Source organism: Acomys minous (genome assembly GCF_964271855.1).
Source record: "Acomys minous genome assembly, chromosome: 1".
In the NCBI taxonomy this organism is placed as follows: Eukaryota; Metazoa; Chordata; class Mammalia; order Rodentia; family Muridae; genus Acomys; species Acomys minous.
In genome coordinates, this window is record NC_140483.1 from 37,384,631 (window position 1) to 37,399,962 (window position 15,332).

Sequence of the window (15,332 nt, forward strand, 5' to 3'; positions counted from 1 at the left end):
TAATAATGTATTGAGCATCACTATGTACAATACATCATTACAATACAAACATATATAATGTATACATTGATGTATACTTACAAGTAAAATGGTAAACTGTTGCGTGCTACTATTTTTTAATGCATAGATGCATTAAAAGAGATGTTATTGTGACACGTAAAGTTTCTCCTCCCCCCTAAAAGGTGAACATGGACAAGGCTCCAAAGGCCTCACTTCATTGCCCTCTCCCCTAGCCCCTGCAGCTCCCTCCTCTCCGTCTGGCACTACTGCTTTCTCTCATCATACTGGTATTCTTGCTGTTCTGCCAACACTGCACATCTCAGTCTCAGGGCCTTGCCCTTTGCAGAATCCTCAGCGTCGCAGACTCTTCCCACCTCCCACTGCCATCTCCACCCTCTCTTTACGTAGTTCTCACTCTGCCTTCCTTCAGCTCTCTCACTCGAACTAACCTTATCAGGAGGCCTTGCCTCATCACCCTATATAAACTTGTACAATGTCCTTTCTTCCTCCACCCTCTCTTCTTTTCCTCCACAGTGTATTTCCAGGTAACCAGTTATACAGTGCTCTGTTTTGTTTGTGTCTCAAGTTTCAGCAAGCTCCTTTCAGTCCTGCCCTACCCACAGTGCCCTTTAGATAGCCTGGTGGCTAGTACTTTTTATGAGGATTTGCTGAATGGATGTTGAATAAAAATACATATCATAAACATTGTGTGTGTGTGTGTGTGTGCGCGCGCGCGGGCGCGGGCGCGTGTGTGTTATGGTTCAAAACTAGGGGCATATGTATGCTAAGAAGGCATTCTGTTATGGAACTATGACCCTGTCCATGAATGCTCTTTTACAACTTGCAAAATACCTTACAACAACAACACACCCAAGTGACTGGGGCATGAGTTTGAATTTCCAACACCCATTTAAAAGCTTAGCCAGGCAGGGGAGTGGTGGCACACACCTTTAATCCCAGCACTTGGGAGGCAAAGGCAGGCGGATAGCTGTGAGTTTGAGGCCAGCCTGGTCTACAAAAAGAGTCCAGGACAGTCAAGGCTACACAGAGAAACCCTGTCTTGAAAAACTAAATATAAAATAAAAAAAATAAAAATAAAAGCTAGGCCTTGCACGTTGTGTCTGTAACCCCAGTGCTGGTTACCAGGAACTCATTAGCCAAATAAATGAGCTCCAGGTTTAGTGAGAGACTCTGTCTCAAAAAAATAAGGTGAGGAGCAATAGAGAAAGACAAATGATGGCAGCCTCTAGCCTAAATAGGCACACAGTACACATACAAACATACATGCATATATGCCACACAGACCTACAGACACAGACCCTCCTGCCCCAGAGACGTATACCTAATTTCAGTTGTGTTAAAAATAAAAGTATTTCCAGAAATTACCATTGACTGACTACTTTGAAACTGTATTTGAACTTCCTAGGGCTGTTTTGTTTTTTAATTACTTTTTGAGATTTATTTATTTTTATTTTGTTTGCATTGGTTTTTGGCCTACATGTATGTCTGTGTAACACATGCGTGCAGTGCCCAAAGAGCGATGTTGGGTTCCCTGCAACTCATTATAGATGGTTTTGAGCTGACATGTGGGTGCAGGGAATTGAACCCAGGTTCTCTGGAAGACCGTCAGTGTTCTTAAATGTGCTTTTGCTTTAGAGGGAGGCATAGGGAAGTTAATGCCCAGGCCCTATTGATCTGAAAATTATTTCACTGGGCCAACTTTTGAGATTTCAGTCTTCCCAGAAAAATATTCAAATAACAGGAAAAATAGCGCATTTTTTTGTCATTATAACGGAGCAGCCAATCATTTAAAACCCTTGTATCAAAGCTCAAATGAGTCTGTAAAGTGACCATATTTTAAAGCTGCATCCGGCCTTGCAGGAGCATGAATTTGCACTGCACCTGGCCCTGCATGAGCACAAATCTGGGCTGTACTTTGAACACGCTCTGTACTCTTACGATACCGTAGCTTCTCCAGCCTTAACGGGAGGCATGCCACAAGACTTGCGTTCCCAGCAGCTCGGTCCCTCTGCTTTCGGCATGATCGCCAGTCTCTTTTCTGTTTTCTTTTTTCTTTCTTTCAAGCAACAGTTTGGCTTTATATTTATCACACATAATTCTAAGGTTTAAAACAGTTACTTTGTGGTAAGTGTAATTGTTCCCAAACTTAGAATTATGTGTGATAAATATAAAGTGTTCCTGAGTCGGTACTTATGAATTTCTAGATAAATTGCTGGGTATACTATTAAGCCCTCCCTCCTGGTCTCACTCTGCAACCGGCACAGAGAGTAAGTACAATGTAGGACAGACAGAAGTCATACGGCTCAACTCCTCTGACATTTGGCTTATTGATTAGTGCCTCCCTTATGAAACTTCCATCTTTTTTTTTTTAAAGATTTATTTATTATTCTGTATACAGTGCTCTGCCTGCATGTACATCCGCAGGCCAGAAAAGGACATCAGATCACATTATAGATGGTTGTGAGCCACCATGTGGTTGCTGGGAATTGAACTCAGGACCTCTGGAAGAGGAGTCAGTGCCCTTAGCCTCTGAGCCATCTCTCCAGCCCGAAACGTCTGTCTTTTTACAGCTTTCTTGACATCACTCACATCATTGACATCATTCAGAGCTGCCCACTCTGGCCACATCTCGGCCTCCATCCTTGATCCTTCTTCATGAGCTTCGGCCTCTTTTCCCTTCCAGTCTATGCTTTATCTCTGGGCAGCCTTCTTGCACTTCATTTTCACTGAAACGTGAACCACTTCCTAGTCTTCAGTCTCAACCTGCTCTAGATCTCAGCTGGAGATGTCCAAATACTGAACACATCCAGTGATACCCCCCAAACGCCCTCTCTACTTGCATTCCTCATCTCAGTGTTCCAGAAACACCATATGCTACATCTGGCTTGACCTTTTGCATCAACAGACGCATGATGCGATGCTCAGAGTTACTCTGGAGCTGAGTGGCAGCGGCTCAAATGCAGGTCTACCAACTTACTAGGTGGATGATCTCCTCCTGTAAGATTTTTTTACCCTCCTCTCAGCTCCAAAGTGAAGATAATGATAGCTACCTTTTACAGGTTCCCGTGAGGATTAAATTTGCATTTGCAAAGTGCTCAGACCAGTGCCAGTACATAGAAAGTGCTTGCTGATACATCAAGTCTTGAGTCTGTGCCCCCTGTAGTCCCTCCCTCGCCCTGCTGACAGAGGTTTTTGAGAGGCTACCGGTTACAGGAATGCTCAACCAGGGCCCATGTTCACACACGCGCTGTCAATGCTGAATCTCACCTAATCCTCAAAATAGTCTATTAGGGAGGTGTTTGAATTGCCTTTGGAGAAATGTGAAAGCTGGGGCTTTAAAGGCTGACGTACCTTGCTCAAGGCCCTATGGCGTGTGAGTATGAGAGTTACTGCAGTTTATTCCAGTTCTAGGCCTGGAGCCCGTGTTGGGAGCCTTCTAGGCATTGCTTGCCCAGAGCCTAGTTAGGCACTTCCTAAAAACTCTGCCAAGACTCCACGTTGGTGTTGTGATCAATTTCTTTACAGTATTGTGGTCCTGTTTTCTATTTCCATTCTTCCTCTCTTCCTTCTCCCTTCTCTCCATCCTTCTTTTCTCTCCTGCATCTTTCCTCCCCTACTTTCTTTTCCAATGCTTACTGAGTGCCCAAGTGCCAGGCACTATGCTCAATTTTAGAAGACAAGAAAAACGAGCAATTTGTCCTCAAGGGCTCATGGTCTGATCAACTATTGCTGGTAATAACAGAGAAGGAGGAACACTCAGACCAGGGAGGAGAGGGGACGAAGCAGACAGTTTCAGCCTTTTGGAGGCTATTTGGGTCAGATAATGTTGGGTCACTTTAGCAATCCTGGCACCCTGCTATTTGCCCTCGAGGTCTCTGAGGTGTCCCTTCTCACATGTCAGACCATTGTTTGAGAACGGACTTCAAAATCATCTCTGTGACACCATTTTTTTTTCTCTCCGCAGCTAGCTGTCTGCTTCCTTACCAAACCTTCCAGCATAGATCACACTGTAGGCTATTAGTCTGGCTGCTTGGGACTTTGACTAGCCTGCAATTTCCTTCAAGGAAAAGGCAGTTTTATGTAGTTTTGAACTGTCCTTCATTCCCAAAGGGCATGACTGGAATATTATAATGCTCCCTGGGCAGAGAGTCAGTAAGGAAAGGTTATGTTCACAAGGGAAGTCTTAAGCATAGGGCCCTTCTGGTTCAGAGCAATACTTGAATTAATGCTAGGACGTCACGGTGTGTGCCTTTAATCTCAGCACTCAGGAGGCAGAGGGTTTCTGTTGAGCTAGAGGCCAGCCTGGTTTACATAGAGAATTCTAGGCCAGTTAGGGCTACATCATGAGACCCCTGCCTCATTTTTTCCCTTTCTTTCTTTCTTTCTTTTCCCTTTTTCTGAGACAGGTTTTCTCTGTGTAATAGCCCTGGCTGTCTTGGAACTCTCTTTGTAGACCAGGCTGGCCTTGAACTCACAGAGATCCGCCTGCCTCTGCCTCCCTGAGTGCTGGGATTAAAGGAGTGCGCCACCATGCCCGCTTCCCCCTCGCCCCCTGCTCTTATCTACTTTGTGGACAAATAAAGACTTTGTGTCTAGCTAGGCGACTGGGCTTTGAGTCAGACTGGAAGAAAACTATGAATTATTGGTTTTAGAGCTAGTACTAAGGATTTCATTTTTTTCCCCCAACTGGACCACAGTTCCTGCATCTTATATACAATTAAGGCAGGGAGGACTGTGCTGTGAAGCAGTGTACCCAGTGCGTGATGTTCCCCTTTGCCTGTGTTTTCCTCCTGGCACTGTACTGTTAGAAGAGGGGACATTTTTCAGTGGGCAGAGTGGTACCAGGCTGCAGAGGAATCTTCCTTCTCCTCCGGACTTTCTCTTTAGCCTTGGCTATCCTTTCTTTCTTAAAAAAAAAAATCTACTTTTATTACTTTTAATTATGAATACGTTTGTGGGTCTGTGTGTGGGTATGTGCACACGAGTGCAGGTGCCCTCGGTGCCACAAATACCCTGGGAGTTGGAGTTACAGGTGGTGGTGAGCTGCTTGCTATGGATGCTGGATAACAAACTGAGGTTGCTGAACTTTCTCTCTTGGCTCTGATTACCCTGGGCAAACACTGGCAGGAAGACTTAGGCTTTCTTTTATAACGCCTCATGCCCTATCTTTCTCCTGGAGACACATTTATAGAATCTTATTGGCCAAAATTTAGTGGAAGGAAAGGAGAAAAGAAATATGGTGTGTGTGTGTGTGTGTGTGTGTGTGTGTGTGTGTGTGTGTGTGTGTGTGTGAGCGCGCGCGTGCGTGCGTAAGTTACGTGTAAGGGGTTTAGAACATATTTGGTACAGGGGCAAGGATAGAAGTATTCAAAAAACTTTGAGCTACTTATATTATTCAGGGCTCCTTCACTCGGTGGAACCTGGGCTTTTATCTCAAATAAGGCCAGTCACTTTCACACTGAATGTGGCACTTTGCTGTCTGAGTGTATCTTTCCAGAGGTCAGCCTGGATACCGGACTGTTTTACCGGAAGTGGATGCGAATAGGATTCTCTTTCTTTTCAGGCTAGTTTTCCCTTTCAACCCTCGCCCCCAGTCCCAGTCCACTGGATCACAGACTAGTTTCAGTCCTGGTTTGTATCCAGGTGTTTTGGCCTTTCTGATAGTTCTAGGACTAACTAGACAATTATATTGAAATACAGGGACAGCACAAACTTTTTGGCACAGACATTTTCAATTGAATTCAACAAGCATTTATGGAGCACCTTGAGCGTACAAATACAGTTCCTTTAAATACAGTTGGCTCTTAACTGGTTCAACTACTCAATTTGGATTAGTGCTGATTCATCTTTAAGGGTTTTATGAAGAATCAATATTAAAATGGAAAAAATATTTTCACAGTTCTCTGCAAATATAAGCGTCTTGCGTGGATTATTGTTGCGCCAGTACTTATATTAATTGCAATAACAACAGCGTTGCTTCCCAGGCAGGCTGGAGAAAGCAGCTATAGGCAGACTGGAGACAGGCGGAAGAGGTCAGGGGAGGTGCCTTCACCACGTCCGGCCCAAAGGGGCGGAGCATGAAGGAAAGCCCCTTGAGGCCCCACCCTGCACTCCGCCCCCTCCGTCGGAGCGGCGTAGGCGGTTACCATGGCGATGACGTCTGGAGGGCGGGGCGGGGCGGGGCTATGAAGAGGAGGAGGAAGATGGCGGGAGGGCGGCTCTGAAGAGACCTCGGCGGCGGCGGAGGAGGAGAGAAGCGCAGCTTCGCGCAGCGCCGGGGCCCATGTGGGGAGGAGTCGGAGTCGCTGTTGCCGCCGCCGCCGCCGCCAGTAGCTGCCGGAGCCGGGTGGGAGTGAGGGGAACACGGCAGGATGAAGTTCGCCGAGCACCTCTCCGCGCACATCACTCCCGAGTGGAGGAAGCAGTACATCCAGTATGAGGTACCCGCGGCGTCCGGGTTTGGGGCGGGCGTCGAGGGGCTGCCGTGTCCCCAGCCGCGACCTCCGCCGCCGCCTTGAGCTCCCGGGCCGGGGCGGACTTTGACCCACCGCCGCGGGGAGCCACTGCGGCATCCCGGGCGCTGCTGGCCCCCGGCGGCAGGCCGTCCTTCCCCTCCCCCGCAGCCCTCTGCCGCCGGGGTAACGGATATGCAGGCGGCGGGGAGAGGAAGGGCACAGCCGGGCTGGGGCTGGGGAATGGTTGGTGGGAGGCCGAGCCGCAGGTGCGACGGCGGCCCGGGGTCGCGGCGGTTCGGCGCCACCCCCTCCCCACTCACCCTGACCCCCGGTCCCCACCGCCGGAGATCACCCTCTTGCCAAGGTTAGGTGCTTCTCGCTGCTCACCTCTCGCCTAGGAATCTTGCTCTTGTAAAATAAGCCCCTTGAGCGATTGCCATTCCACCGAGCCCGTCGGCTCATCCCCACTTGCCCACTGTTGACAAAGGCTTTGTAACAGGGTTGAAACTTGGTGAACTGTCTATCACCTAATGCAGTGGCTATAGTTTCCAAACGCATTGAACCAGTACTTGTGTTTTGATAAGGAGACGGTGTCCCACTCAGTCTTTGTACTGATTGCACGAACTATGCAGAATAATCACATCTTTGGATTTTTCACTCTCTTTTGGAATGGAGGGAAGAGGATGGAGGAAAGAGAATTATTGACAATTTCAGGGTTTCTGCTGAGTTTTTGTTAGGGACAAAAAAAATCACTGTAATGTAAATACTGTACCTTACTTGTGTATTACACGACACCCGTTCCTTCTTTCCTTTCAGTTTCTTCTTTTTGCACAGCTTTTAGAGGGTATTTATTAGATAGTGTAAGGGACCTTGCATCAATATTGGGAGAAGTAAAGACAGTGAAAACCACTTACATACTTAGAAGGTAAGATGCCTGAAGGGTTTTCAGCCTGAAACAGGTTATTCTCAGAAGCTAGTAGTTCCAGCTCCTGAAGAGAGAGAGACACAGCGGATCTGTAACCTCCAGAAATTTCACAACTATGGTATGAACAGGAACAAAGAGTATAAAATCAATAGGGACATACACACACATACTAGCTAGGCTTTATGAATTCAAATATTTTGGATCTCTTTTTAACCTGTATGTAAATTTAGTGATAAGATGTTTAGGCAACAAGCATAAGTTCATTTATTCATGTGGCCACTCACTGAAGATGGGGAAAGGGTGGAGTTGGTTTAAACAAAATCTTGAAGATTGTAAAATAAGTTTACTTGTAATATACTGTATTTAACGGCTTATTATTAATACTCTCTTGTCAGCTTCCTTGTAGTCTTCCTTAGCCACGCTCCGTAAGAAAAGGGTCTAACGTTTCAGGCTGTGGAATTGTTGATTTATTGTTTGTAATAACGTTCAGTCAGTTTTAAAACCTTGGCTAGAGTCCAGATGGTGGGTTTCATTGAAAGAAGGCCACTGGCTTTTCATCTTTCTACCAGCACTTCAGCACCACTGCCAGCTCTTCACAGAGGTTAGGCTGGAGTGGGCCAAAGCACTTACTATTATAAAGTATGGAATGCTTGAGTTTTGGTCAAAGTAATCATAGGTGAGTCTTACGATTCATTGCAAGTATTTCAACATTTGACTATTTTATAGAATTAGCATGGGATATCTTGGACTGGAAGAGGAGGCATAATTCAGTTAAAAAATGCAATTAACCCCTGATTTATAATGTCAGCATTGTGGCTAGAGTAACCACAGTGACCCTGAGCCTCCTCACAGAGGGACAGAATTCCTATGCTTCTGAGTGACTGCAATTATCTTTCTCTCACCAATTATAAATTACTTTTTGAAAGATTCAGTTATTGTAGATAATTGAAATTGGATTCTACAAAGATTCCCCTACTAGTATGTAACTTCTATTCTTGATAAATTCATTGTTCCATAGGCAAGATGAAAAATACAGGTTTTTTTTCCTCCTTTGTAAATTGGAACCATTAAAGACATTTGCATGGGATTGCAGTCTTTTGTGTTGTGGATTATTTCTAAAGATTTGGTGCTATCCCTCTAAAAATAGCATAAAGGTATGAGTAAGAAATTTTAAGGTCTGGAAATGTTAGCTATTTAAAAATGTCAGGGAAGAGACCCCATCTTGAAAAATGTCAGGGAAAAAAAGGTAGCTATATTAAAAAATTAGCTTTTGCTAGAGAAAAAGACCTTTGCTTAATTTTTTTTGTAATGTGCATTTTCACATAGTTGAAAATGATGCTCTCTAAAACAGTTAGCAGAACAGACTTGGATTTGTTTTTCAAGCATTGGTGAGGAAATTTTGATGTACTGCCCTTAATTCAAGCCTAGGCTGCCTTCTAGTGCCCTGAACCAACATGAACTGTTCAGCTTCTTTGTTTATGTCAGTTTATTAAGTACTACCTGAATCATGTGGAGCTTTAGATAGAATTGCTTACATCTATAATTCTACATAATATTTAATTAGCTACATCATTATGGATGCATTGTAAGTATTTCTTGTGTATGTTAGCTGCTAGGCCCTGGAGATAATATTTTTGCTCTTGCTTTCTTTTTTTTTTTTTTTCATTTAAAAAAACAAATCAAAACAACAACAACAAAACCCATATGTTGCCAAAGCCTTTTAAGGCCCATTCTATTTCCTAAGTGTTTGGTTTAAACTTTTAATTTTTTTATTTCTTGAATTGCTAAAATTATTAATGTTATAGCACATCAATATCCTGAAATCATTAGTCTTCACCTGAAAACAATTGTGGCATTTATAGGCAGAATAAGCACAAAAGAAGAGAATCATAGGAAGACCATATTCAGGACCTCTAGTCGGTGCTTTGTGAGTAGTTTTGCTAGGAATAACCACAAATGAGCAGAGACCATCTTTGTTTTTAATAACCTGAGTACAAATCTCAGCGTGGAAAACAGAACAATGACTATTCCTAACAGTACTTGCAAAAAAATTTAGAGCCAGTGGTTGTATATTTTAGAGACCTGTAATAGGTTAATCAAATCAAGCCAGGCTAGTTTCATCCAAATAGACTGGTATGATCAGTTAATATTTTACACAGTATTTGTAAAAGAAGCAAATATATTTGATGCCATTGATTGCTGATGTGATTTTTCTCTCCCGAGGGGGCTATTGGTTGGTATCTCAGGAACTAAGAACGGCCTTTTTCAGTGTATACTGTAGTAAGCGTAGGATGCTAGCACAGTGAGCTCTCCAGTGTTCAGAGATTGGAAGGGAGTGTTTTTGTTTTGTTTTTCCAAGACAGGGTTACTCTGTGTAATCTTGGCTGTCCTAGAATCCCTTTGTAGACTGGGCTGGCCTTGAACTCATAGCAGTCCACCTGCCTCTGCCTCCCAAGTGCTGGGATTAAAGGTGTGTGCCACCACACCCAGCCTGGAAAGAAATTTTAAACATTATCTACCTCCTTGGTTTTTCAGGCAAAGAAACTAAGGTGTAGAGAGGTTAAGGCACTTGGCATCATATACATGTGTGGACACACACACACACACACACACACACACACACACACACACTGCTAGTTTCTTGAGCACTGTATGCTTTAATATTGGGAACAGGTCACATAAGTTGTGTGACACTGATGAAGTCACTTTCTCCTCCTGGGCTTTCAGGTTGTTGATCTGCATGTGGTGTTGGAGAACTGAACGTTGATGGTTTCTCAGTAAGCCTCATGTGATCTTCCATTCAACTCTACATTCCTGTACTTTGTTATAGTTTAATTATGTTTATGAGGAGAGAATACAAGAAACTATTTTAAAATTTAATATAAAATTAATGTTCAAAAATTACCTTTTCAGAAAATGTAATGAAAAGTCAGACATAGTAGTGCACATATTTAATCCCTGCACTTGGAAGGCAGAGGCAGGAGGATCTTTGTGAGTTCAGGTCAGCGTGGTCTTCATGGTGAGTTCCAGGACAGCCAGAACTACATGGTGAGACCTTATCTCAAAACCAAACCAAACCAAAAACCAGAACCCCAAAAAAATAAATAATTTAATAAATTTTAAAAAGCTAAATTTTTAAATTGAGATTTTGTCCTGTAACTAGAAAACCCAGTAAAACCATTTGTTTCCATTGAACCCAGGGCTTTGGGCCTGCTAAGCAAGCCAGTGTCCCACTGAGCTACATTGCCAGCATAAGAGTTTTATTTAACTTAAATAAGCAAAAAGTAATGGTCATGACATGGAAAGAACATTGCATAAACTGCACTTCCCTCATTTCCCAGGATAAGGAAGCATTGCCATAGTGTTGTTATGACTTTCTTTTCCAGAGCCCTCCCATGGGAAACTCGTGTTGCAGGCTGCAGTGTCTCAAAGGTACTATGTTGATTAGCTACGGTTCACTTGCCTTGCTGAGACTTGTTTGAAATTTCCAGTTTGACCACCCGATGGAGCACAAGCCACACTCTTCCTTTTGGGACTTCTGCAAATAAAAATACAATACATATATTTTAAATGATACTTGTACATGATTGTTAGTGAGATGCCTGACATTTACAAATATGGTTTAAATGAGTGAGTAAAAGTAGAGACAGGAAGCCATGGCTGTTCTTCATTGTCTCTGGAAAGTGTGTTAGGGTGAATACCATGGTAAGACTAACCCTGCCCATCCATCCCTGAGGTTGGCTTTGGATCAGCTTTTGGGTGAAGGCCCAGATCATAAGAACCTAAGAGTCTTACTTGACCTGGGGTGACCATGGAAAACTAGCCCTGGCTTCACTCCTCATTCGGGAAAACATTTGCAAGTATGAGTTATTGTAGCTGAGGGTTTCAGGTGTATTTGAATTTTAGGCCCCCAAACCAGTGTGTCCCAAATTCTGTGGAGGAAGAAATGATAGTGTTAGAACTGTTAGTTTAGTTAATTTTATGCATATGAGAAGGAGGAAATAAAGATTTCCAAATGACCTACTCTGCTAAGGAGGGGCTCAGGGTTGTCAGTGACTTGCCCACTTCTTTGTGGCTCACTGCCAGCAGGTAGCAGTTACTGCTTTGTGGGTGCCTAGGTAAATGCTGTGTAAGTCTCAGCTCCATCAGCCCCTCACAAAGTAATCAGACTTAAAAAGACCCACGTAGAGACGCTGGGGCAGTAATACCAGTGATGTAAGCACAGCGAACAATGGCAGTGACAGCTGACAAAAGGCCACCAAACTCTCTCACAGTTATGATATTAAGGTCACCTTTAAGCCAGGATTTGCATCCTCTGGCATCCACAACTACCTTATATCTCAAGTATGCCTGTTAAGTTGTTTTCGGTTCATATCCATCATAGTTAAGTTTAAAATGTAGACAGTCCTGAGCCTCAGACTAGCCCTTTGAAATACTACAATACATTATTAGATCAAAATATTCATACAGGAAAGGTTTTAAAAAAGCTTTATTTATTAAATGAGGCCTGTACTATTATAATCAGAAACAAGGAGCTATAAGTCTTCATTGACTATTCATAAATAGTGAATAAATGATGGTGTGTGTGTGTTGTTCATGTGCACAGGTATGCATCCGCATATGTGTACTTGTGTTTAGAAGCCAGAGGTTAACATCAGTTATCTTCTTCCATTGCTTCATCTTACTTATTTTTGAGATGGTCTCAAAATGTGGCTCTAGCTGGTCTAGAACTCACAGAGATCCACCAAACTCTGCTTCAAGAATGCTAGAATTAAAGGCCTGGCTTCTTGTTTGTTTGTTTGTTTATATACTCTCTCCACCTTGCCCTGGCTGTACTGGAACTCACTATGTAGATCAGGCTGGCCTCCCAAGTGCTGAGATTAAAGGTGTGCACCGCCAACCCAGCTCCACCTTATTTTTTGAAGACTGGTCTCTCTAAACCCTGGGCCTTGTGGATTTGGCTAGACTGGCTGGCCAGAACACCCTGAAGATCCCCCTGCTTTCCTTGCCCTGTGCCCTGGAGTTACACACACATGTTGTCATATCAGGCTTTTACATGGATGTTGGGGATCCAAACTCAGGTCTTCATGATTGCGCAGTGAGCTCTCCATCCACTGAGTCACGTCCCCAGTCCTTAGCCCCACCAAGTGGTCTTTTGAAGATAGAAAGATGGGATGCAATCACAGGGCAGTCTCTCTCTGTCCTCCTCTCCCTCCCTCCTCCCCCTGTCTCTCCTTCCTTCTTCCTCCCTTCCCCCTTCCCAGAAAAGATTTCATGTGTTTCAGGTTGACCTTTACTCTCTTTGTTATCAATGATGACCTTGAACTTCTGATACTCGTGCCTCTATCAATGGGATTATAGGCCTGAGCTCCCACTCCCAGTGTATGCCTTACTAGAGATGGACCCAGGGTTTTCACATGAGCTAGACAAGTGCTCTTAGCAACTGAGCTGCATCTCTAGCCCCAGGAAGTGTGCTTTTTGGAGATTTTATTTTAATGCCTTAGAACAATGGTTTTCAAGCTTTTTATCCCCAGTTTGAAACTCTTAATATTATAGAGGATGCCTGTGTCTACTGCTATACTATATTAGCCATTAAAACTGAAGAATATTTAATATACAATATATAAGTGCATCTTTTACTAGCTACTTGGCTTATAACCACTTCCTGCAGTCCAAAACTACTTTTTGTACCTGTGGGAGAAGAAAAAAAAAAACCAAAAAACAAATGAGTGATAGGGTTATGAGGGTTTTGTTTGTTTGTTTTGTTTTAGCGCTGGGATTAAAGGCATTTACCATCATGCCAAGCTCAGAAGTGCCTCCTTTGAGCACAGGACTTCTTTCAGGAAGTTGGGAGATGGCCTGAAAAAGGTGTTCTGTTCTTGCAAAGCATGTAACAGGATGAAAAAGACATTGTAGGTTGAGGATTTCTTGGTGTCTGCCATCCAGCGAAGGGCCAGAGAGAAGAAAAATTTGGCTTGTCTGGATTTCATCGTCTTTAGTTCCCCACTCCTTTGAATTAGCAGAAACATGGTCAGCTGGTCTTAGAAGAGCAGCTGCCCATCGCTGAGTACTTAGGAACTAGATAGTGGCTGCTTAGGTCATGGTAGCATGGTGTACTTGATGAGGTAACCCGGCATGGAGAAGTTAGTCAGTTTGCACAGGCCTAGCCACCTATTAACTTAACGGTGCTAGAATTTGAAATCAAGTCTGTCATACCGTGGAGCTCTTGGCTTTTGTGAGGGAGTGTAAATAGGAACATGGGGATAGTGAATGGCTATAATAGCAACAGCTGCTACTTATTGATTGGGTTGTTGATTGGCTGATTGAGGGTTTATTGTGTCAGGCATTGTGGTAAACACTTCTAAGAGCGGGCTGTGTAGGTAGGATTTTACCAGCTACAGGCTGAGCCTGTAAGTAGCTAATGTTGGTCCTCCTAGTTACAGGGAGCACAGATGAGACAAGAAGAGCCCACGCTCTTTAACTCCCATGTGGTATTGCTTCATGAAAATAAATGTTTATACTACATGCATACCCACACACACACACATACATGCATGCTACATAATATATACATTCAGGCCTCTTCTGACCTGTTATTCAGTACCACTGACCTGTTTCTGTAGCCTATTCTATAGCCCAGTGAAATAATGTCACTAATAGGTTTGGAAGGTAGTAGAGTCCTCAGGAGGACAGAAGTCACCTGTTAATTATGTTTCCTCAAAGTGATCATACCATTATGAGTAAACAGCTAACAAAGCACCGTATGACGAACATAAGATAAGGGAATGTTATGGAACAGAGAAAGGTGAAAGTGGGTAGAGCTATGGCCTCATTTGTGGCCGTTGCCTTCAAGGCTTATGTCAGGATGTTAGACCTGTAAGGAACTGTCAAGTTATATTATAGTTCAGTTCCCATTTTTGTTCAAGTGAAAATGGACTCACAGAGATTAAGTGATGAAGGTCTCTTGGCTTGGTCAGTGGCTGAGCTAACCGTTACCCTGATTTATATTATTAGTTTATAGCACAGGCTTTGTGTGTTAACGCAGAGAATAGTCCCTGAAGCCAGACTGGGTTCAAATTGAAGCTCACCAACTTAGTGCCTTCAGACAAGTCTCTTGACATTTTTTCCTCTATTAATAAGTGTGTGTGTGTGTGTGTGTGTGTGTGTGTGTGTGTGTGTGTGTGTTGTGAGTGCACTTGTGGAGCTCAGCGGACAACTTTTAGGAGTTGGCTGGTTGCCTCCTTCTACCTGGGGATTGAGCTTAACGTTGTCAGGTGTCATGGCAAGTGCTTTTAACCGCTGAGCCATCTCCCTAGCCCAAACCACTTGGCATTTTTGTGCTTTGGTTTCCTTTTGTGTAAATTAGCAATGATGATGGTATGTTTCTTGTAGGACTACTGTGAAACTTGTCATTTCCAGTGCTGATTTGTTCAGTTGACATTTCCAGAGTCATTCCAGAGACAGTCACTATGTAATGCAGGCTGGTTGTGACAAGCTAGGTAAGAACTCCACTACTGAACTACAGTTGTAGCTGGCTTTGAACTCTTGATACTCCAGTCTCAGCCTCCTGAGAAAATGCTGGTGTTGAAGATATGTGCACGTGTTTAGCTGTTGAGGATTAAATGGGCTGAACATGAATAGTTCTTAGAACAATGCCTGGCACAAAATAAGAAGGATATATTAAAAAAATTTTTTTTGGAAAGAGCTCAAGGTTATGTAGTGCTTGGTTAGCTGTGTTTATAGTAGGGGAATGGAGCCACAAGCTTTATCTGTCTGATGTCAGATGTGGGGTTTTCTAGGAAATGACTGTGTTCATTTGAGCTAATACTTCAGCCCTCTATAGTATTTGTTTTAATTAATTGTTCTTAGCTATTTTTGTGTACATTAAGGGAACCAGGCATAAGCAATGATGTGGTTGTGAAATAAATTAG

General features: G+C 43.5%; 1 protein-coding gene across 1 annotated transcript in view; it reads left to right on the forward strand.

Annotated features, from left to right (window-relative positions):
• Positions 1-6,185: 6,185 nt before the first annotated feature.
• The window catches only part of XPR1 (xenotropic and polytropic retrovirus receptor 1), a 144,694-nt gene continuing 135,547 nt past the window's right edge, over positions 6,186-15,332 (forward strand). Inside the window, exon 1 of the mRNA XM_084785911.1 lies at positions 6,186-6,461. Within this exon, the coding sequence (XP_084642037.1) occupies positions 6,393-6,461 (69 nt within the window). The 5' untranslated portion in view covers positions 6,186-6,392. The remainder of the gene's footprint in view (positions 6,462-15,332) is intronic.